The 24,636-nt window shown below is 37.9% G+C and overlaps 2 protein-coding genes across 2 annotated transcripts; one reads left to right on the top strand and one right to left on the bottom strand.

Annotated features, from left to right (window-relative positions):
* Positions 1–3,172: 3,172 nt before the first annotated feature.
* On the top strand, positions 3,173–9,434 carry hdc (histidine decarboxylase). Its single transcript, XM_038267851.1, has 12 exons — positions 3,173–4,037; positions 4,166–4,338; positions 4,441–4,554; positions 4,633–4,755; positions 4,838–4,975; positions 5,054–5,197; positions 6,915–6,981; positions 7,108–7,270; positions 7,392–7,482; positions 7,597–7,695; positions 7,800–7,901; positions 8,115–9,434. The coding sequence occupies exons 1-12, from the start codon at positions 4,010–4,012 to the stop codon at positions 8,889–8,891; spliced, it is 2,019 nt and encodes a 672-aa protein (XP_038123779.1). The 5' UTR covers positions 3,173–4,009; the 3' UTR covers positions 8,892–9,434.
* Positions 6,728–24,061, bottom strand: LOC119771728 (very long-chain acyl-CoA synthetase-like). The gene is made up of 10 exons (XM_038267850.1): positions 23,561–24,061; positions 19,719–19,928; positions 19,449–19,607; positions 18,039–18,163; positions 14,160–14,354; positions 13,958–14,048; positions 13,684–13,882; positions 10,332–10,429; positions 9,915–10,045; positions 6,728–9,825 (listed from the first exon to the last, which is right to left on the bottom strand). Exons 1-10 carry the CDS (start codon positions 24,024–24,026, stop codon positions 9,652–9,654), a joined length of 1,848 nt encoding a protein of 615 aa, XP_038123778.1. The 5' UTR covers positions 24,027–24,061; the 3' UTR covers positions 6,728–9,651.
* Positions 24,062–24,636: the final 575 nt, after the last annotated feature.

Below are 24,636 nucleotides of genomic sequence, written 5' to 3'. Positions count from 1 at the left end.
ATTGGTTCTAACCCAAAAAAGCGAGGAGAAATTAAAATTGTAAGGTAAATCTATATTTAAATCTTGAGACGCTGAAATACAGTTAGGTGACGTATTAACATAAGAGTTCTGAAAATAATTGTGTTTATCAGATCAGCAGTTTCAGTGATAAAGAATGAAGACTATCGCTCATACAGATGTCCCTCTTAAATGTTTTATTTGTCCAAAGGATTGTTTGCTTCAAATTGCATTAGGTCCCTGATTGTACTTAGAAGATTGTGATATCAGAGGTATCACATGTCGAGCACAAAGCCCTGAAAGTGGCCCAGTGTGTGAGCAGTCCAGGTGTTACTGCAGCTTTTGTCATGGTGATGACCTGTAATGACTTTTGCCTGGTCATCTTTGTACCTCCTTCTGTGTGTTTACTTATTTTTCATCTCTTGCATAATGTCACTGTTGTGTGGTTAGTGCATTAGTCAGTGCTTACAGATACTAGCTTGCTCAAACAACAATCTGAAAAAAAAAAACATTAAGGCAGGATGAGAAAACATGAATATTAGCCATTATGATCCTTCTGTTGTGGCTCAGAGTTTGTTGCAGCTTGGCATATTTTTGGGAGTTACATTGCAAAAAACTTAAATGTAAATACGTAATTTCTTCTTAAGATAAGTGAAATTTTTCTTGAATTGAGGAGCAAAGTGAGGCACTTTGCCAATATAACAAGACAATTTACATTTAAAATAAGATAAAACAATTGCATTGTCTTATTTCAAGTGAATATTATCTAATTATCTTTTTTTAAGAGTAAAAATACTAATTCCATTGTCAAATAATCTTATTTACTTGCTCAAATTACAAGCAATTACACTTAAGACATTTTACTTATTTCTCGATTGTTTCTGCAGTGTAAATGAAATGAAGTTTAAAAACCTGCTTTTTGAAGAATGTATAATGCATTTATTTAAGCTTTGGAGGAAATTATTTACTAGATATTTTTGAGTACAGCAGATGAACTTATTGTCACAAATAATTCAATATAAAGCAATACATTTTTGTCTTCAAAAAATTTAGTGCCATAAAGCAAAATTTTTTTCTCTATTTTTCTTGTAGATCTTACATTCCTTTTCTGTAATTTTCAGGCTGTGTTGCTGAGATCAAATAGTCTCTGCTGACTTTACTTGTATGTATGTAATAATATTCAGCATAGCACTCAAAAGCAATAAAACCGTTTTTTTTTTTTTTTGCATTTCCACATATAATTCTAAGTTAATCCTGTAAAGGTTAGCTAAAAAGTAAATTTATAGGAAGAACATGTATGAAAAAAAAATCTGTAACTAAAGAAAAACTTATTTAAGCATCTGATTTCAGACCTGCCATGAGTTTCTGTTCAACATATGAGCCCGAAAAAGATTAGTTTCCTAGAAGGATTTTCCTGATGCTTTACTGGTTTTTGGACTTTAGCTGACGTCACTGATTACAGGGGAGATTGCAAAAGAAAAAAATCCATCTCATTGTACAAAGGTCTCAATCAATGAGTACAACTATGTTACACAACACTTTATATACACACTGTGGTGCAGTGAGGGCTTTCCCCAATACTCTGAGGTATGATAATGAAAATAGGAAACAACCAGAGAATTACAAATCTTAATATTTCTCCAAAACGTATTAATAAACTAGCAACAAAATTAGAGTAGCCTAGAAACATTTACATTAACTACTCCTTCCCAGCAAAAAACAGTAATATTTTTTAAATGAATTTTATGTGGATACTAGGTTAAAACCTTCTTTAGTTACTCGATTTAAAAAAAGACATCCTGAGTTATTTTCTCATCTTCTGGCATTAAATTTGACAGTTACCGTTTTGGGTCATTTAGGACTACCAAAGCTAATTTGTATAAATTCATTAATAATAAAAGCGAACATCCTTTGGAATGTCACTTTCTACTATGTTTGAATGAAGAACTCATATATTTCCCTATTATTGAGTGCAAGTAGAGTGTACTTACCGTAATAGAGTGCTAAGCAACCTGACCTGGCCTTGGGTAAAGAGGACACCCCCCTCGCCCCATCCACCACCACCAGCGGCAGCCTTGGGGATTGTTTCAGTTCAACCTGGGGTTGAAGGGTTATCAAGGGTACATACTTTATTTGAGTTCATGCCACAGGATCTCAGTTGGATTCAAGTCGATACTTTCACTAAGCCAGCATATAACATGTATTTTGAACCATTCATAGTTTGAATTACCGGTCCAGTTATGAATTGGTTAGCCAGCCATTTACAGATGGGAAGCACCAAAGCTGCCCCAGATCATTTTGCGTGCTGTGGAGTAAAAAAAAATGTTGAGGTATGACTGTTCTTAGCCTCACAGGCTCCAAACGGAGGTCATGAGAGACAAGAAGGAGTTACACAGCCTCCTTCATGGCATGAAGGGGAGGACGGTTGATTTGAGGAGATCCATCTGGCCGGTGAAAGATATGTTAACCCAGCAGGGAATGACCCTGATCAACTCAAGTCGTTTTGCTTTAATGTTCAAGAGTGAGAAAGTTTTTTATTTAGGGGTAGGGTTTGTTACCCTGGGGGGAATGTGTGTGTTGGGAAATTGTAAGGTATAAATGTATATGCTGAGGATGCAGAGCTCTCCGTCTGAGGGCGTTAAATAAATTTGAACCTTATTTCTTGCAAGAAATGCCTCTGCTTCAGCTTCCGAACTTACACACCACAGCCATGTTTTCGCTAAATAAATTGTTCTATATAGTATAGGTGATGTTTTATTTATTTATTTGGAGTGGATTTCAACTGTAAATTTTTCTCATGACGCCATTTTCATCCTGTTTTTCCTTTGTTGAACCATGAACTCTGACCTTAAGATTTTGTTCTGGGTCTTTTGAAACCTCCTGGATGAGTAATTGGAGGGGTCTCAAGAAAGGTGTAGCTCCAGGTTTTCTTTCCAACCAAACAATAGCACACCAGACTCCATTCATCTCATCAAGTGAGTCCAATCTGAACATGATGACTTAATGACATGAATGGAGTCTGGTGTGCTATTGTTTGGTTGGAAAGAAAACCTGCTGCCACACGGCCCTTTCTGGAACCGGTTTGAGACCCCTGAGGAGGGTCTAGAACAGGCCTGCCCAAAGTCACTTCTAAAGGGCTGCTGTCCTGTTGGTTAAACAAGGAGGGAAACCTCTAAAACCTGCAAGACCTCAGTCTTTGAGGGCAGGACTGTCTACCCTTTGTCTAGGATTTCTCCATCTTGGAAAAATGTTGCTCAATGTGTTTCAGTTGTCTCAAAGCCAAAGAAGTTTGTTTTTCCAGACTGATGAATATTAATGACTGTGTTTTTACCTGAAAGTTTGGTTTTAATTTGTGCTTTTTTTGATAATTGTCAACTTCCTGCAGTCAGGTAGGTTCTATTTCATTTATTCAAAATAACAGAGTAAGACTAGAAATGGGTATTTGTGATGAGATCTTACTCACCTCTCCAAAGAATGCACTTTAAAAAGCTAAATTAATTTGGTATAGTGGTTTCATAATTTTTTTTATTTTTTTATTTTTTACCTCTTAATAAAATAAATTATCATTTTAAAAGTAGATTTGTGTTCAAGATTGTTACCTTTGTTGTTGAAAAGTGTTTGGGGCGATAAAAAGTAAAAACAAAAGAAGCTGGTGGTTAGAATAACACTTTTAGCTTTTTATATCATGCATAGCTTAATTTTAACTTTATGTTGTAGCAGACGTACTTATTTGTTACAATAAAAACTTAGCATATGATTTCACTTTGAAAATGCAAACAAAATTTTCATAACTCATAGCAACAGAAAGGTACACACTTAGGTGCAAGTGAGATGAAAGGATGGCTGAAATCACTCATGAAGAGCATTTGTTTGATGGTAAAGCTGCGTCACCAATTCAGGGCGTGTTCCTCACAGCGAGGTCTATATAGTTTTGTGATGCTTGATCCTGAATACACAACACATCCTTGCACCCAATCGTAGCTCTGTTAAAAGGGGGGACTCTTCTCCGAACATGCAGGCTGAGGAATACAACCGCAGAGGTAATTGCAGATTCTTTTACTCTTTAGAGACAGCTTGACTTGACTAAACTAGACTTTGCACAAAATGAAAAAACAAACAGATTTAAACAAATAGGCATCAATATGACCATGATCTATTCAATGCGCAGGTAAGGAGCTGGTGGACTATATCACCAAGTACCTGAGCTCCATCAGGGAGAGGAGGGTCATCCCTGATGTGAAGCCAGGCTACATGAGAGAGCTGCTTCCTGAAGCTGCGCCGACTGAACCGGAGGACTGGGAGAGCATCTTCAATGACATTGAAAAAGTCATCATGCCTGGGGTAAAATATTGCCACCCCACCCCTATATTCTATCTGCAAACAAAAAAAAAGTATATTTAATAAAGTTCAGCCATTCGACTATTTCCATCTGCTCTTATCCAGGTGGTTCATTGGCAAAGCCCTCATATGCACGCCTACTACCCCAGTCTGACTTCGTGGCCCTCCATGTTAGGGGACATGTTGGCTGATGCCATCAACTGTGTGGGATTCACATGGGTAAGTCTGCAAAACACTGTAGAAGACTAAAAGTGTTAATTTTATAACTCACATTTCTGTTTTTTTCTGGAAACACAGGCCTCCAGCCCAGCCTGCACAGAGCTAGAAATGAATGTGATGGACTGGTTGTGTAAAGCGCTGGGGCTTCCCTTGTTTTTTCTTCATTATCACCCTGACAGCAGAGGTGGAGGCCTGCTGCAGGTTTGCAACACCATTTTCTGTTTTTAACCCTCTGCTTTAGCCTGAAGCTGATTACCTTTCCCTTTAATCTAACAACACTTAGAGCACAGTAAGTGAGGGGACTCTAGTTGCTCTCCTGGCTGCCAGGAAAGACAAAATACTGCAGCTGAAGGCTGAGCTGGACCAGGAAGTGGACGACTCGGTTCTCAACTCCACACTGGTGGCATACGCTTCAGATCAGGTCAGTGTCCCTGGCTCTCCATTAAAAACTGTCCCGTCAAACAATTGAGACAAGCCAGGGTTTGATTTGCTCTTACAGGCCCATTCGTCTGTGGAGAAGGCAGGTCTGATCGCTCTGGTGAAGATTAGGTTTCTTCCAGCTGATGAGAAGCTGTCTCTGAGGGGAGACACTCTGAAGCAAGCCATTCAAGAGGACCGGAGGAGGGGCCTTGTTCCATTCATGGTAGCCATGTTTGAAATGTTTTGTGTAGAGGAAAATCAATGATGTATTATGTTTTTGCACTTATTGTGTGCCTTAAGCTATTCTTATCATAAGTTATTCAATTCAAGGGTTATAGTTATAGTTTTATAGCCATTTAGCTTTTAGTAAAATAAATATATATAAATAAATAATATTTTTTTAATATTCTTAGGATCTTCATATGAATTTTTGTACATTAAATTTATGTGATTGCTTTAAAATGTGAAACCAACAACCAGCAAATAACAAAAACTTATTATTGCCACAATGTATTTTATTGTTACATGACATATAACCACATCTGTTTGAGAAAAGCAACATATTGCAGACTGTTAGTGCGTTAAAGCAGCCAGGAAATCTAAAAAGCTCCACTTTAAAAGTTTACTTTTCTGATAGAAAATGAGATAATTAAAAACTAGAGAGCCTTCTAAAGTTAAACATCTACAAGACCAAATATGGGGTCCATTGATTGAGGCTTCACATTAATCCAGTAGACACACACACACACACATATATATATATATATATATATATATATATATATATATATATATATATATATATATATATATATATATATATATATATATATATATACAGAGATGGCAAAAGTACTAACTTTCCGTACTTGAGTAAAAGTACAGATACTTGTGTTAAAAAATACTCTGGTAAAAGTGGAAGTACTGATTAAACTTCTTTACTCAAGTAAAAGTAACAAAGTACAGGCTTGTAAATTTACTTAAAGTATAAAAGTAAAAGTAGAAACCACTTTTTTCATGCCGTTGCCTACATTTTAAATGGATGTCTGCCTATAGGACTAGATCTCCGTTGTGTTCATTTTCAATCATCTCGTCGTCCATGCTACTATGCTAACGCCACCGCCACCAAGCTGCAATGATTTGCCGCGAATGAATACCGCCGAATCTGTTGATTCATCTTGTAGTGGTGCGTCAAATGCAACGTAGATTCCCATCCAATTAAATTGAATTTGGTATTGATGACGTGAAAAATAATAACGGTAACTCCATTGAAATGATTCAAAACTAAAGTAACGAGCCAATTTTTAAAATGTAAGGAGTAGAAAGTACAGATATTTGTGTAAAAATGTAAGGAGTAGAAGGAAAAAGTCTCCATAAAAATAAGTAGTAAAGTAAAGTAAAAATATCAGAAAAATCTACTTGAGTACATCTCTGTATATATATATATATATATATATATATATATATATATATATGCACTTTAAAAAGTGGTCTTTTTTCTATCCTGCAAGTAGAATAAACCTATTTTTAGTTTCCTAACCACTGTTAAGAGGACACCCATGAAACCTGAACATTGTTTATATTTTACTGATAATTCATTAAGTTTCTGTTAAGTCTTTTAGGTGAATCAAGAAGTTTTGCTTTCACAGTTCTTGTCAGGAATTTGGGAAGGCTAATCTTTTAAAGCAAGAGAACAAGCAGCAACAATCCTTCCAGGGAGAAATCATCAGCAAGGAATAATTAGTTTTACTTATTTATTTTGATCTGAAATGTTTATTATACAAAAAACTGACATACAGACACAAATAGTTTTACAGAAATAAGGATAAAGAACCAGGATTTAAGAGATTCAGAAAGCAGCAATGTAATGGTACCAATGAGGTAAATTCCTTGCACTGAACGACCACATGACAGCTGTGGTTTGGTTCTCTCCTGTTCAGCTGTGTTCGACTCTAGGAACAACAGGAGTGTGTGCATTTGACAAGCTCTCTGAACTGGGACCAATCTGTAAGTCTCCAAACTTTTACTTCTATACATTTGTTCCTCCAGATAAGTTATTTATAAAACAGAATTTCTCAAAATGTTGTTTGTAAATTGTGTGCACTAGCAGGAATAAAATCCTTCATATTACAGGTAAAGAAGAGGGACTCTGGCTTCATGTTGATGCTGCGTATGCTGGCTCCGCCTACTTTTGTCCAGAATTACGCTGGTCTCTAAACGGCATTGAGTTTGCACAGTCTTTTGTTTTTAACCCCTCAAAGTGGATGATGGTTCATTTTGACTGCACAGCTTTCTGGTGGGTCATGGCATTATTTCACCTCACAGAATCAAAAAACATAAATCCGTTCTAAAAAAATATTTAAATGTTTGTATAAAGGTTCTCTGATAAAGATTAATTAAAGATAACTGATTTTTAGGGTAAAGGATAAATATAAGCTCCAGCAGACCTTCAGTGTTGATCCTGTTTACCTCAGACATGAAAACTCACGGGCAGCCACAGACTTTATGGTACATGAATCATCCATTCAATAAAAAAAATAAAATAAAAAAAAGCTTATTTACATAATCAAAAGTTCAAAAACTTCTTCACCCAGTAACATCTCTTTATCCCCCGATGCCCAGCACTGGCAAATTCCTCTCAGCCGACGTTTTCGATCTCTGAAGCTTTGGTTCGTCATGCGTTCCTTCGGGCTGAAAAAGCTCCAAGCTCATATCAGACATGCAAGTGAATTTACCTCTTCGACTGTCAATTTCTATATCAAATTAAATATTTTAAAGTAGCAACCTAACAAAGTTTTAAGAGTATCTTTTTTTTTCTGTTTTAGGGAATTAAGATGGCGAAGCTCTTGGAGTCTAAAATAAGGAGCAACCCAAACTTTGAGGTTCCTGCTGAGACACATCTTGGCCTGGTGGTTTTCTGTCTGAAAGTAGGCAACACAACTTTTGACCATAAATATATCTTAAGCTATGTTTTATGCTTTGTATAGAGTCATATCCGATGTTAATTTTTGCTGAGATTTACAAAATAAATGTCACAATCTCACATATATCGGTTAACAAGAAAAGGGCTGAAACTAGTTTAAAGTCAATTAAAAAAGATTTAGCCCTTCTGCTACTTCTGATAATTGGAACTATTCCAGGCAGGAAACATTTTGACTCAGGAGCTGCTGAGGAGACTGACCCGTTCCGGCACCATGTACCTCATCCCTGCAGAAATCCACACAAAACGCATCATTCGATTCACAGTGACTTCCCAGTTCACCACAGAGGATGACATTGTAAAGGACTGGGCCTTTATTTCTAAAACTGCTAGTGCTCTTCTAGCTGAGAAGGAAAGTTTTAATAACGCTGAACAGCTCGGATCAGATGAGGAAAAGGCAACAGCAAAGGAAGATAGCATAGAGCCTCATTTGGATGTCATGGCTGATGAAAAAGAAGACATGGTCACCCAGCTGGAAAAAGCTAACGTAGACCTGTGGATTGACAAAGCCTGGAATCGACCTAGGCGACCGATGCGCTCTCTTAGCTGCAACAGTGAACCACTGCCTTACTGGGCGCTGTTTAGCTTTGATTGTGAATCGTTGCCTTGTCTTAAAGACGGATCAGACGGCCTCCCTCCGCCATCACCGACAGATTCTATGATTAAAGAGGTGCCTTCAAATCTTCCGGGGAAGCAGGTCCTGAAAAAGCTTACAAAGTTTTACAGTGTTCCCAGTTTCTGCAACCAATGGGCCCAGTGCAGCCGGCACCAGCTGACCTGCCCTCTGAAGGTCTCACACGGTGGTCAGAAGCTTTTATCCTCCACCTGCAGGAGAATTAACTGCACACACTCGTCCTCTGCTACAAACACAGCATCTTCCACCTCTCCACTGGAAAGTCCCAGGTGTCTTAAAAACTCTCAAATCCATGAACAATAATTTAAAGTTGACTTAAAGTTGCATATGTTAACAAAATAGCTTTTTTTTTCTTTCAATAATCATCAACCATAAAAGCTACTAATTTTTCATTGTTTTTGTTTCATCATGGCTTTCCTCTGTACTTATGGATGGAGCCTTTACTGCTTTTAAATGAGAAAGGTTTTTATAGAAAGTACCTCTAGCTCATTTGTTTAGTGTTTAGCCTTTTCTTTTAATTTACACTAGCTAGGATAAAGCTTTTGCTGCTTTGTGTACTTTTTGTTCCACAGAAAGCATTTTCATTGATTTTGTGTCCAGCTGTGTGTGTTATTGGAAAAGAGTTAGTTAGTGAGCTACTGTTTCCATTACCTATGTCTTCATTTTTTATTTTCTTTTATGGACAATTTTCATTCAAAAATGACCTCCTGGTTCAGCAAGTCGCCATAGAAAGATGCTCATATCGTGTCTGGTTCTGTTGAATGTATCTTTAACTGTTTGGTCCTAATAATTGCTTTGAGATGGAACTGTTGTAAATTGGTGAAATAAATAAAACTACAACAATAATAACACAGGAAGTCATTTTATCCAAGAAATGTTAATACGTTTAAATGATAAAAAAGATACCTATGAAATATTCCCCTATGACATATTTCCTTTCATCGTGTGCATTTTGTAAACACGCTCAATGTACAAGTCATTGCATCTGGATTACTCTGCATCCTGTATTACTAAAAGTGTAAAAAAAATTAGATACATTGATTAGTAACGTAATCAAACTTCTTCAGAGCTTAATTTTTCCCACTGTGATGGCAGTGAATATCTCTGGAGTCATAGGTACGTAGCCTTTTCCATCCTCCAGGAAAAACAAAGGGTCCATGATGATTTCAGGGTTGAAACTTTCATTAGTCAGCTTCACCTTCAGCTGCTTATATGTTCCATTCACTTCCACAGCATCCTGTGCCAGAAAGCAGCAGTTTCCTTGTTATTCTGAAAAAATGTTGTTGGATTTTTCTAATATTTTGCTTTCTTTTAACATTAACTTACCTGAATGCGTATGAACCGTGGTCTTGCATAGCTGGGCAGGTAGTTTTTGACATGTTGATACATAGCTTCACAATCAAAGTCCATATTTTCTTTAAGCTTCAGGGCCGCCATTCCAATCCTTCCTTCATGCCCTAATCAGCCACAGTCAACATAAAAAGACAACTCATTTAAATAAATACATAATTGCTCAATTATTTTTCCTAAATATTAACAATGTTTAAAAAATATATTTTTTCAAATAGTTTTTCTGAGTTGCATGTCCACAATAATAAATAACTAATGGACATGTAGAAATTCTTCGAAATAGATCAGATTTCATAAGATGACCTATTTTGGTCGGAAAATCAATCTTTGCAAATAAAATGGTTAATTTCTATTTACAAAGCTCATAAAACGTCTCACTGCCGAAACGATTACCTGGTACCCTCACACCGTAAACATTAGCCTCGTCAACGAAATCCATGGCCAGTAAATGATCAGCCACCTCTGTGGTTGCCACATTTTCTCCTTTCCACCTGTCCAAGATAAAAAGAAACAGTCAGAGCAGATGAAGAAAACAGATTACATTTATTTCTAAAATAGCAGAACTTGGTAGGTTAGATAAAAAATTTGTAACATGCCATATTATCAGTATAATTGGAAATCATACACTTTAAACAATGATGGACAACTCCAGTCCTGGAGTCTAGGGATCCTAACACTTTTAGAGGTGTCCCTGTCCCAACACACCTGAATCAAATAATTAGAAAATCTCTGGAGAACCAGCATACTAAGGACTCTTTTCTGCCATTTGATTCAGATGTGCCTGACCAAGGACACAGCTTAAAGTTGCAGGACACAAGCTTTAAAGCTGTCCATCCCTGACTTATAGCTCTGTCGGTTTAGGCTTGGTTCTGATACGGATAATATTTAACCTGTATACCAATTTGCATCACTTTCGCATTAGATTATTTTGTGGTATAAATGCCTTGAGAGTTAAAACAAAATGGCAGAAAAATTATATTATTTATGATGATCTTGTAAACACCTTGTAGGAGTTTCATTGTCGTCATTTCCTATAAGCATCCTTAAAAAGGGGATAGGTGGCCTAGTGGTTAGAGCAGAGCGCGTGTGCTCTGAGAAGGGAGCAAGAACCCAGTTTGATCCCCACAGACTGGACTCCGGGTGCCTCAACAAGACCCTTAACCCCTGATTTCTCCCCAGGCGCTGCACAGTGGCAGCCCACTGCTCCCCAAGGGGATAAAATGCAGAAGTGAATTTCTCCATTGTGAGATCAATGATGTTCAATTATCATTTTTAAAAGGCCAGACAGAATAACTTGGTCCAGCAAAGAAAATACCCACAGACTATATTCTATAACTTATTAAATCATACTTCCAATTTACAGTATTCCTCTATGTATCCCAAGAAGGAATCAGAATTTTTCCTCAGTCAAACAAACTCTGCCTATAGTTGAAATTTTCTGATTGACTTTCTCTTCCTCACACAAAATGTCAGACAGTATTCAAACAAGAAACTATGCACCAAACTCATCAAATAGCCATATAGTGGAAGTATTTGATCACTGATAAATTTTTTTTTAACATTTTCCAAAACAGCTTTTGCCCACTGCTTTATACAACAAAATTGCAGTGAAATCTTTAAATCATGTCACTGACTCCACATCACACTGATAACACCAAACCAAAATTCTGCATATTTGCATGCACATATCTAATCCTCTGAACTTCCATATGTTACGGTCACTGACCTCTAGGAGCTCTCTTCATGAGAGAGCTCTCTGTTTGTGTTTCAGGTCTCCCTGGCTGTTACAGGTGCAATGCGTTGAAGCTCGTCAGCCACCTCATAAAGAGCTTCAATCCTGAGATGTCAGGCCCCTTCTCTTATTCACTGGGCCTTGATCTGAAGTGATCTTGTTCATGAGCTGAATGTCTCTGTGTGTGTTCATGTTGAACAATTAATTGACTAAAGTTTTGTTTTTCTGTTCACAGTGGAAGCTGGTAGGGGTTCTCTGCCATTTTTGTTGAACTGTTTTCTCCTTGTTTTGTGGTTAGCCAGGGAGTCCAGGTATTGTATGTCCTTTTCATTTTCTATGTTAGAAAGTGTTTTGTTTTATAAGTAAGGGGGGGGGGGGGGTTTGTTTGTTGTTTTGGCCTTGGAGACCCTGAGGCTTTAAGCTTCCCTGTTTTGCTGTTTTTTTTTTTTTGTGACCCCTGCAAATTGTAAATAAATCATATTTTCCTGCTGACATCATCTTTTAGTTTACTGACTTTTGTGTTACACCCAGTGCCAGAATTTACCCTTTAGTGTTCTTAAGGGTGGGGGTTGTAACACCATATCAATGCGTTTTTTTGCACCATATTTTTTTTCTTCCACACTGTTTACATTTGATCACTGCTGCACTTTAAGGAATGGAAACCTTCTGAAAGCTGTACAGAACAAAATTTCATTTTGTATACACTTCTGTGAATAAAAAATGACAAAAGTTGTTTAAGTCTAAGTCAGATTTTCTGGATCCACTGACAGCCATATCTTAACCCATTGAAGTGTCTGACGATTAGTTGTTAATCTTCAGTTCCTCTGTATAATGCAAAGCGGTGCAGAATCAAAGTACAAAAGAAAGACACATTTATAAATATATTAAGGTGGAGTGATGCAACTTTAAAGATCCCCAAACCATTTTATGTATTCTATGAAAATGACCAAACACACTAAAGAGCTCTATAATGCAAACAGGAGATTAGTGACAAAGTTAACTGAAAAGCATCTGCAAGGGACTGCATATTTTTGAAGGATTTGCTTTTATATTGACTAGAATTTAGCACAACTAAGGGTTTTGTTTGTTTTCTTTCATGCAAAAATGGATAAGGAATATAAATAGCAACGTTAGAGAACCCAAATCAAAAGGATCCAGAATGTCACTTTAACAAAATCCTAAATTGAAAATCAAGAAAATGCATGATATTTTAGGCCAAACATTAGAATCTACTTATACAGGTTTATTCCATCACTATATAGAGAATAACTGGTCTTGAATTGTCATGATGTTGGCGCTGATGGCTGGCTTAATTTCATTCACCTGTCTAGCTCTGCCCAGTTCCCCATCACTCATCAGATTCATCTGTTCCTTCTATCTATTTAAAAAGCCAGTTTCCAGCCATTGGTGCCAGATTATTCTTGAGTGTTTGGTGTTCAGAGTTCTCCAGCTTTACCATAGTGTTCTGATTGTCTGATCCGTTTCTGTATTTTGATCTTTGAGCCTGCCTTCCCCTGTCTGATTAGTTTGCCTGGCTTTCCTCAAACTCCTGTTGGATTCTTCTGTGGACTCAACCCAGATCTGCCTCTTCACTTTGTACTTTGGATTATCCAACCTTCCTGCATCAGCTCAGATATGGTCTTCTGTCTGCAGCCTTCTACACTTTTCCGTCTGGAACTCTATGGCAGCATCCCTGCGTTTGTACAGTTCGACCAGCTGGAATCATCCTCGTTCTCTCGACACGGACTAAACTGTCAAACCAGGTTAGTGACTCGCGCGTTCATAATTATCCTCAGATTATTGTCATTACTAACATATGTTTCTTTCTAATAGAAGACCCTGCTTCTGATGCCCTAGCCGCTGCAGCCACTGCAGAATCTATGTCTTGTTTTAATAAACACTTTTTAAGTAATCCACTATTCATCTTGCCTGAATTCTGGGGACTACCTTCTGACTTTTTACATAAATGTGTGACACCTTGTTGGATTTCTCCAGTTTTTGCCATCCACTGACCTAAAAGTGTCTCCAATGCGGTCCTGAAAGTAGATAAATCCCTCGTGGTCTATCCTTAAGAGGTCACCGCTGTTAAAGTAGAGGTCTCCTCGCTCGAAGACGTCTCTCAGTTTTTTCTTCTCTGTCTGCTGTTTGTTCTTGGCATAGCCATAAAAGGGTGTTCTCTCTTTAATCTTCGCCACCAGCAAACCAGTTTCCCCTTCAAGTTAGAGAGACAAACTTCAGCTTTGAAAGAGAAGAAATATTACTTTAAATTTCAATGTGAATGACTAACCTTTAGGGACTTCAATACAGAATCCTTTGGAGTTTCTGACTGGCTCTTCTTTTTCTGTGTCATACCTTATAAGGGCATATGGACATGATAGCTGAAAATAAATTGGAGATTGAGATTAATGTAAAGAAATGAGTGATTTCAGAGCATTATGAATGTAAACTCCAAAAATCGCAAATTAGTATGCTAATTATGATTCTCTTACTTTGTAGAGAAAATGTTCTCTGCCGATGGCTCCAGCTTTTCCAACATAATTAAAGAAACCAATATTTGATTCCGTTGCCCCGTAGCATTCTAAGATACCAATGTTCCCGAATCGCTCCTGGAAATCAGCCCAGGTGTCTGGCCTTATCCCGTTTCCAATAGCCAGCCTCACTTTATGATCCTTGTCATTGTCTTTCTAAGCAGAAGGTGAAGAAGAGATTACACAAGCATAAAAAACATTTATGAGCCATGTATTACTCTAAGGCAAGAGCATTGTTATATATAGACATTTAAGAGGCTAATAAAACTGATCACCATTCAGCTTTAGCATGTCCTATGAACAAATCAAGAACCAAATCCAAACAAACATAAAAAAGAATCTGAATTCTAAAAACATCTGTCTTTGTTTTTTTTTTACTTTTATTTTTCTACATATAGTTCATACTCTTTAGATTATTATTATTATTTTTTTTTAAGTAATTTAAGAAACCAGTCATTAGTTGAAAACTCACAAATGAAAAGTTTTTACAGCATAGCTAAGCTTAACAGCCCCTTTGCTTCTTCAGTTTAGAGATTTTTGCATTAATGAAATATTAAAGTTACAACTGTTTTTTTCTAATCTTGCTGTAAATCTAAATGTTTAAAAATATTTAAGATGAAATCAGTTTCTATTGGCATATTTTGACACATTAATAATATTCTTCCAAAAGGTAACACTTATGTTAATTCAATGGATATTATAACGCCATCCTTTCGCCAATCAGCCCTTACGCACTCTGACCAAAAGGGGTAGATGTCATAATCAGCATAACTTACGTTTTTTTTTTTTTTTGGTGCAATTTTTTTAGTGTGTGTGTTTTTTTTTTTATCCTGTCAGATTCAAATGAGTAAATTCATTAGCTATTCCAGCCCTTGTGACCCAGATGAACTGCATCAACTCAATCACATTCACCTTGTTCACATTTTGCTGATCACATCACCATCGATTATGAGTTGGCTTATAATTTTGTAACTCCTTGTCCAGTTACTTACTTTACCTTCTAAGCCAATTTACTCATCTTATTGTGCTTTAACCATTTCCTAATGCTCATCAGTTCCTTTCATATCTTTCCATTGTTTTTGTGATTTCCTTCCATTGTTAGACTCTTGTTCAACTGTCTCCGCTTGGATCCAAATCAACCACTATGTAAGACTACAGCATGACCAAATGTCTGGACATCACTCCTTGGCTTCAATGCCTTCCCTTGCAATAGACTTAATTAGCCTTTAGCAGTAAAATACAAAAAATACAATGCTAAGAACCATAACCTTTAATAGTGGGGTGCAGCAGGGATGTGTACTCAGTCCCTTTCTTGTCTTAAAGAAAAGGGCTACTAATTTATTTAATATCAATACTACTGAAGATAATCATATCTAAAATAATATCTGAACATTTTAAGAGAACCTTCAAAGTGCTGCGGATGTGAGAAAGTAATCAATAAATCTAATATCTAAGTACTAAACCTATTAACTGTCGAGACGCACTGCAGCATTACTGCCTTAAAGTATTTGCAAGAACTGGCAATGAGTCTTATGTAGCATTTACACTACCCTTGAAAAACCGATCCAGGCCGAGACCGGTCCGAGCTTGGATCGGTAACCAGGCCAAGCTCAGTTTTGACGACCGTTCACACGTCACACTTATCTCGGTTATCTCGACTCCTTGACTCCTCGCCTCCTAGTGACGATGTGCGGTATTACTGCTAGGATTGAAGGAGGGACTCAAGCAGCTGGTGGCGGTAATGCACCAAACGCTGTTTGTCAACCGCCGTAAAACCCAAGAAGAAGAAGACGAAGGAGGAGGGAATCAAGCAAATCAAAATGGCGGCGCCCGTCACATTCAGAAAGTTATGCTTGATTATTATTGCTGTACTTCGGTGTTTGCGGTGGGTCAGGCGAAGACGGCAACCTTGCGCGGATGTACTTGAGAAAGTCGGCTTCCCAAAAGCGGACTTTCTCGAATGGAGTGTGAATCGGCATGTTCAGCCAGTCGGCGATGACGCGTTCTGCTCATGCGCTCTTGTTATCAGAGAACCGAGCCAGGAAAAAACCGAGCCGAACCCACCTCGGGAACTGGTCTGCAGTTAGCGCGGTCCGGTTATGTCTATCTCGGTTCAGTTCAGGTTGTTTCCGTTCACACACGACAAGTTATCTCAGTTACTGAGCTCGGACCGGTCTCGGCTCAGTTTTTTAAGGGTAGTGTAAACGGGGTATTAGACACTGCTGTGGGTGAATCTTTTGCCAACCCTGCTTTGCAGAGTTCTTCAGTACTTCAACCATGTTTATGGTCCTGCTGGAGTCACAATAGGCTCTATGCACAACTCCACCACTTCCTGAACTTCAGGAGGCTTCTTTGCTTCCTGTCTTTCATGATTGGATGCACTGATTAATCCAAGTGTGTATGACCTAAGTAACTGGCCAGACACACCTGGATTAATCAGTTCTTCCAGTAATGAAAGACAGGAAACAAAGGAGCTACCTTAAATTCAGGAAGTAGTGGAGCTGTGCATAGAGCCCATTATGTTTTAATGCAGGCTTTGTCTCAGCTCCTTCAAAACATACATTTTGTTTTTAACTTTTATTTATTTTTTTGCCTTTCAGAGGTAGAGTTCCCAAAATAAACGCTGGACATTTTGATTGATTTGGGTTCTTTTATATCAATTTTATCCTGTTAGTCTGCTTCCCATTTCTTTTAAACATCATAGACATTTTTTTTTCTTTTGATGAATGTGAGAAAAAACTTTGTGCTGCTTTCATTTAACACATATTTCTTATCTTGGAACTTGTTCATACTGCTGAATCATGAACACTGACTTAAACTGTGGCAGGTGGGTGAGGCCTGAGGAGCTTCAGATACTATTTAAGGTTATCAATGTGCTCTCAGGTTTTCCATTAAGTGTCTTTATCTAAATGGGAAGACCATTAGTCCTACATTCTTATTACTGTTTCAAAATCCTTAGAAGTTACTTTGATACTATCCTGACTGATGGTTAGTAGGTGTGTTTCTCATCTCTTTACCTTTGTTTTTTTAGATAAGGATATGATGTGATGGTTTTTAGGCTCTTTAATACTACTTCATTTTGTGAGAGTAGTTCTATATTTTTCTTTTATGGGTCTTGTAGTGATCAAACCTGTGTATGGCTAGTAAGAGAGAAATGATACCAGCTATTTTTCAAAAAGGCAATTAACCACATCTAAGCCACTATATATCAAGGGGTCAATGACCTTCTCAAGTTGAGGTAGGCAAATTTGGGTCAGTTTTTTATTTTTGCCTGTTTTTACTGCAGGTTTCTTCCTGGGTCATGCACCTACACTGTCGTCACCCAATCCTCAGGTAGAGGGAATTATTGTAAAGTGAAACACTGCTCAGCGCAATCAGCTCAGCTTCCTTATGCAGATAACTTTAAACCCGTTTGTACAGTAACCCGCATTTGACCCCAGTTCATCATAATCATTAACTAGAATCGAATGGACTATATTCAAATAAATGTCACTCTGCTTTTATTATTATAAATACACTGAATTCATTAGTAGTACCTAAATATGACTTTCATTATCAATAAGTGTTATATAAAAGATGCTGTATTAACTTCATTATTTACACTATATCAATCTACTATTTACATTCTACTGATATACTAATAAAACATTATGATTCTTTATAAGATTATGATTATAGATGAATTTATCTAGACACTGGGTCACAAACCTTTTTAGATATTAAGTGAATGACAAAACATTTACAAGATGTTTGGAAAAGCCTGTTTATGGTTTCTAAGACTTTGCATTTCAAATGTTTCATTTTTTCTGTCCCTTTTGTCATCCAGATTTAGGTGTTTACCTTTGGTGTGTTGCAAAGGTATCGCATGATCTCTCCAATGTACTGAAAAATGGTCACATTGTGCTTTCTGCAGTCTTTCCAGAAGTTGGAAACAGAAAACTTCTGTCTCAAAACCACGGTGATACCTGGAAAAAGGGTACCCAGAGTTACTTAAAGGTTCAGTAACTGTTTGCACATTTGAAAACTGAATAGAAAAAGCAACTAGGTTGCTTGTTACTTGAGGTCATCTTTCTCTATTGGTTTAACCTGTAACAAACTGGGACTGAACATAACAGCCCTGAACTTTCTCCTGAACACTCCTGACATCCAACAGCCACCAACAAGGTTGTATTGACATCAGCATTTTTCCCCAATATACATTTTAAAGTTTTTGGCCGTGCAGATTTCTTCTTTTGCAAACCCCCTCAGACAGTTCCTATCCAACCCACTGTTGAAATATGAACAAGACCCTAGAGGCAGACACACACAAACAACTTGAAAAAGGTTTTCTCTCACCCAATTCTTAATTTAAGTAGCTTAATTCCCCCCCCCCCCCCCCCCCCCCCCCATTTTGTTATATTTAATTTTGCAAAATGGAAATAAATGCATAGAGATTTTTTTTTTACAGTGATACTCAAATTATACATATAACTAATTTTACTAATCTCTATTTCTTAATTTCATTGTAAAGCTAAAATGCTTGAAATTCAAAATCTTTTAGAATTTTGGTTACACATGTGAATTTTGTTGGTCATAACTTAGATGAAAAAGCCTGTTTTTTTATCTTAACTAGCAAGTCACTGAGTTTATCATCCAAATGTTTGCACTCTCTCACAGTGCATCATTGCTCTTGTTCTTTTATGGTTCATGTTTAGTTCACACTCCAAGTACCTAAATGATATATAAAAGCACATTTTATGGTCTCCTTAACTCCAGAAGCATATGAGTGGACTAACATTTTCATCATGCATAAATTCTGTATGCTTATTTAGACTGGAAATGGTATGAAGCCAACAAGCTTCACCTGTCTATAAGGGGTTAAAGCTCTGGACCTCACTGGTTACCATGACCCAAAGATGATTAAGCAAATTCCTACAACAGAGCATCACAGACAATATCCAACTCACAGCTTGGTGATTTATGAGGTTGGTTGCCTTAACAAATAATAAATAAGCCCACTCTCTTCCAAAAGTCATGTTTTATCACTAAACTCAGCTTGTTTTCAAAATGGCAGGCATGGACACTCCAGATAACCCAACAAGCCCACCCCCACCCCCCCACACACACAGTCTGCTGTTTAATTACTTGTTATTCAATAAACACAGTAAGCAGAGAACCCAGGAGCAGGGGGCCCTCTAGACTTTTCCCAGAACTGGCAGATTGTCCGTTCTGTCCAGGTAATATCTATCATGGAAGTCTGTCATAGAATACCTTTGTCGATGGCTCCGCAGAGTCCCATCAGAAAACCAGAGGAGTGGTAGAGAGGGAGGTATAAATAGAGAACATCACTGGAGTGAACACCAGCAAAAGACAGGAGAGAAGATGCCACCCATACCCTCTCGTGGTTAACTACGGCTGCCTTGGGAAGTCCTACAAGATAACATTGTCATTGGAAATGTTTTATGTGTTGTTCAAGGCCACAGCAAGCAAGACACAGTGAGAGAATTATGAGGTCAAGGTTAGATGAGACTGGCTGATTACCTGTGGTTCCTGATGTGTAGATGTACGCTGCAGGACTTTTGAGGTTGGTGTTGGCCCTCAGCTGGGGTGACAGAGGCTGATCTGAGGCCTTCTCAATCTTATCAGAGAGGCTTTCAATACCTTCAATATCGCTGTGATTGCTGAGGACAAACACACGGATGCCCAACTCTTTCAGACCAGGCAAAATTTCTTCCACAGCTTCTTTCAAGTCTGAGAAAGTTAGAAAAAGAAGATATTATTATAGGTTCACATTGGGGCCCCACATTATGGCGCTGCATGAAGCAATGGCTGTCAAACTGTCTAAGACAATAACCCATCCATCTTCTAATGCTTTACTGTCAACATGACTTAGAGGTAATGCCTATCTCCAGCAGTCTAGGGGGGAAAGGTGGGGTTGACCCGGATAGGTCACCAGTCCGCTACAGGAAGACACAAAGGCACACAACCACGTACACACACACAATGCAATTCAGAGTCACCCATTTATCGAACGGTTCTGGACTGTGGGAGGAATCCATAGTACCTGGAGTGACAAGTGCATTCAGACGCTATGCAGAGAGACCCTAAGTTGGAACTTGAACCCAGGTCCTCCTTGCTGCAAAATAACAGTGCTACAAACTGGGCCACCTTACTAATCATGAGAGGAACCACCAAAGTAAATAAACCTGCTTTTTAAAAAAGGGAATGAAATTTAAGAAGCAATAAAATGATGATGTATTAACACTAAAATAATAAGACCATTTATTGTTTTTGCCTTGGCATGATTGATCAAAAAATTAAGTCCAGTAATGTTTGTCCACTATGTAAAAGCAGATAAGTCCTCCAGTGGATTTTAGACTTCTTCTAACAATAATCCAACCATCTACATCTAATCTAATTTAGAGTCACAATTAACCTAGAACATGTGTTTTGAGACCGTGGGAGGGAGCTAGAGTACCCAGAATGCCCGGTGCATGTAAACACCAAGCAGAAAGCTCTTAGGCTGAGGTTTGAACCCAGGAACCACCCAGGAGAGCAACCACCAAGGTAAATGACACAAGTTTAGAGAAAAGGCAATGAACTTTAAGAAACAATTACATTATAATATAACAATAAAATAATAAGACCATTTATTGTCCCTGCCATTGCATGATTGGTCGAACTATTAAATCTGATAATGAGTTTCATGCAGTGGATGACAAACCTTTTATAACAACAGCCCATCCATCTTCTGATGCTTGTGTGTTGAGGTCACAAGAGGCTAATTTCTATTTCCAGATGTCTAGAGGGGAAAGGCAGGGTACACCCTGGATCACCATGGAGCCCATCACAGGGAAAACATGCACACAAATCTAAGTCCAATTTAGAGTCACTAATTAACCTAATAGCCATGTTTTTGGACTGTGGGAGGACGCTAACGTACCTGGATGGACCTGAGCAGGTAAGCTCGTAGCAGAAAGGCTGGGGTTCTTTCTTTTAAGTAACAGTGCTACTAATAATGACAGGAACAACTAAAGTATAAAGAGAACATGCTAGGGCTGTCCCAGTCTGATATTAGAAATTGATCCGATATCAGCCAAAAAAATTTATATTGAAATATATTAGGTTTCCTCTAAAATTTTGCATCTTAGAAAGCTCATACAAACACTTGTTTTGCTTCTATCCACTTTTGTTTAAAGTTTATGTAACACTTTGGTGAATAAGTAGTTGTTAAGTGCTTTCTTAGTTATCACTTGATCAATCCTTTTGTAACATTCCACGCAATGTATTAATTCATAAAAGTATGTACAGGTCCTTCTGAAAATATTAGCATATTGTGATAAAGTTCATTATTTTCCATAATGTAATGATAAAACTTGACCATTCATATATATTAGATTCATTGCACACTAACTGAAATATTTCAGGTCTTTTGTTGTCTTAATACGGATGATTTGGGGATACAGCTCATGAAAACTCAAAATTCCAGTCTCACAAAATTAGTATATTTCATCCGACCAATAAAAGAAAAGTGTTTTTAATACAAAAAAGTCAACCTTCAAATAATTATGTACAGTTATGCACTCGATACTTGGTCGGGAATACTTTTGCAGAAATTACTGCTTCAATGCATGGAGCCTGTGTTGGGTCTTGCGTCTCTCAACTTTCTCTTCACCATATCCCACAGATTCTCTATGGGGTTCAGGTCAGGAGTGTTGACAGGCCGATTGAGCACAGTGATACCATGGTAAAACACCCTTGATAAAACACAGTGGACCAACACCAGCAGCTGACATGGCACCACATCATCACTGACTGTGGGTAATTGACACTGGACTTCTGGCATTTTGGCATTTCCTTCTCCCCAGTCTTCCTCCAGACTCTGGCACCTTGATTTCCAAATGAAATGCAAAATTTGCTTTCATCTGAAAAAATACTCTGGACCACTGAGCAACAGTCCAGTGCTGCTTCTCTTGCCCATTCCTGGGGAATGCGGCGCCTGTAGCCCATTTCCTGCACACGCCTGTGCACGGTGGCTCTGGATGTTTCTACCCCAGACTCAGTCCACTGCTTCTGCAGGTCCCCCCAAAGTCTGGAATCGGCCCTTCTCCACAATCTTCCTCAGGGTCCGGTCACCTCTTCTCGTTGTGCACACACTTTTTCCTTCCCACAGACTTCCCACTGAGGTGCCTTGATACAGCACTCTGGGAACAGTCTATTCATTCAGAAATATCTTTCTGTGTCATACCCTCTTGCTTGAGGCTGTTAATTATTGCTTTCTGGACAGCAGTCAGGTCTGCAGTCTTACCCATGATTTGGGTTTTGAGTGATGAACCAGGCTGGGAGTTTTAAAGGCCTCAGGAATATTTTGCAGGTGTTTAGAGTTAATTTTTTGATTCAAATAATTACTTCATAGCTCATTTAGAGACCCTTTTCATGATGTGCTAATTTTCTCAGATAGAAATTTGGGGTTTTCAAGTGCTGTAGGCCAAAAGCATCCACATTAAGACAACAAAAGACCTTAAATATTTCAGTTAGTGTGCAATGAATCTAAAATATATGAATGTTCAAGTTTTATCATTACATTATGGAAAATAATTAACTTTATCACTATATGCTAATATTTTAAGAAGGACCTGTATGATTTAATGCTGATATTGTAGCAGGTCGATATCAGTATCTATCAATACTAAAAGCTGTAATATCTATATCTTATCAGAGATGAAAAAAGAAAATATATTGTAAGAATAGTTCCCACAATTCAGGATTTCAAGTGGGGTAGGCGGAAAATCTGATATATCTATATTTTGGCAATAAGTTGGGGACATAGTTACGTATTTGTCATAACATCAGCATAAATAAACATACTACAACAGTAATACCACTTTGTTTCCAAGTTTGAAGACGTTTCGCTTCCCATCCAGGAAGCCTTAAAGCAAAAAAAATATATATATACATTTTGAATGGATTCAATTCAATTTTTACATTTTTCAATTTAAAAAAAATAACATTTTGAATTGAAAAAAGCTTCCTGGATGGGAAGCAAAACGTCCAGTGGATTGTTTTTTTTTACTTTTTTGCAATGACTATGACCCGGATGAATTAAAATCTTCACCAGCATTCAACAGGTGGGTATTTTTAACGAGAAAACACCTTACATCGACTCAGACTAGGCTCAACTTTATTTATCCCTTGGGAAAACTCCTTCAGGGGAATTCTGGTTCCAGTAGCTTATGAAAAGTACAAAGGTCGGAGTTAAAGCAAGATGCCATTTAAGATATGCGATAATAAAAATAACAAAAAAAAGGGAGCAAACAAGAAAAAAGCTAATTGTATATTTTAAAGTTTACTGCTCTTGGAAAGTTTCAATGCATCCAACTTACCAGCACCGAGAATGAGGACCTTGGCATCGCAGCAGGAGAAGCAGTGCAGCAGAGACTTGGACCTGATGTTGCAGTTGAGGAGAGACGCCACACAGCCCAGTTTGGCCAGAGCCAGCCAGACCCAAATAAAGTGCGGCTCATTGGCCAGGAAGAGCGCGGCTGTGTCCCCCTCCTTCAGCCCGGCATGCGCTGACAGAGCCCTGGCTATTCTGTTGCTCTCCCTGTCAGCCCAGCCGTAGCTATAGGAGCGCTCCTCGAAGATCACAAAAGTCTTTTCTGGGTCTTTATTCACTTTATCCAGGAAAGCATCTAAGATGCTGAAAAACTTCTTTTTGATTTTACTTAATCGCCATCCGATGCGAATGGCAACGATTACGTAATTTAGATCTGCCAGAAAATATGGATTTCGCAAATAAATCAATAGCGGCAAAAATGCCGCAACGGTAAAGAGGATGTATCCAATCATGGTGATTTGTATTACAGTCTCATGATCCCGAGGGTTATAAGGGCTCCTCCAACTGGGAGAAGAAAAAAAAAAAAACACAACTAAACGCCCCCTGAACTTTACCCAACCTCCCCCTCTTCTGGCTGTAAAAAAAGAACAACCTATACACGTTTTCCATGTGCTCAACAGGCAAGGTACATATATGTTCTACGGGTTGCTTGTTCCAAGGTTTCAACATAGTCAATTGGGCTTAAACTGTAGTTTGTGTCAATAAAGGGTGTTATCAGTATCTATATGAGGGATTACATACATACTGATAGCGGAATGTTCCAGAGCACCTATCATCTTTTCCCCAAGGATTCTACTTAACACTGATCAAAATTGATAGTCAGATTATTTTAGAAATGTGACAATCTGTTTTAAACCGTCACACATAAAAACTTCTTCAATGGAATTTAAAGCTAATCAGATTATTGTTTTCCTCTTCTAGATTATTTAGGATAAACAGGATTATTTATGTTTTCTATGCCAGAAGAAGGAGAGGAAGATTATTTTAAATATGTGACAATCTGTTTCAAACCGTCTCACATAAAAACTTCTTCAACAGAAAGTTTTCCAGTTCTAGATTATT

The sequence above is a fragment of the Cyprinodon tularosa genome, unplaced genomic scaffold (assembly GCF_016077235.1).
Source record: "Cyprinodon tularosa strain WSP-4 unplaced genomic scaffold, ASM1607723v1 ctg687, whole genome shotgun sequence".
Lineage (NCBI taxonomy): Eukaryota > Metazoa > Chordata > Actinopteri > Cyprinodontiformes > Cyprinodontidae > Cyprinodon > Cyprinodon tularosa.
The sequence above is the reverse complement of the archived record's forward strand: the minus strand, read 5'-3'. Positions and strand labels throughout refer to the sequence as shown.

Coding starts and splice junctions, on each gene's coding strand:
- LOC119771728 (XM_038267850.1), bottom strand. CDS start 24,026: ATGATTGGATACATCCTCTTTACCGTTGCGGCATTTTTGCCGCTATTG. Junction 18,164..19,448: donor CTGCGGAGCCATCGACAAAG/GTATTCTATGAC, acceptor CCCTTTTTCCAG/GTATCACCGTGGTTTTGAGA. Junction 10,430..13,683: donor CGCATTGGAGACACTTTTAG/GTCAGTGGATGG, acceptor TATCTTGGACAG/GTGGAAAGGAGAAAATGTGG.
- hdc (XM_038267851.1), top strand. CDS start 4,010: ATGCAGGCTGAGGAATACAACCGCAGAG. Junction 5,198..6,914: donor GGGGCCTTGTTCCATTCATG/GTAGCCATGTTT, acceptor TCTCCTGTTCAG/CTGTGTTCGACTCTAGGAAC. Junction 7,902..8,114: donor TGGTGGTTTTCTGTCTGAAA/GTAGGCAACACA, acceptor GAACTATTCCAG/GCAGGAAACATTTTGACTCA.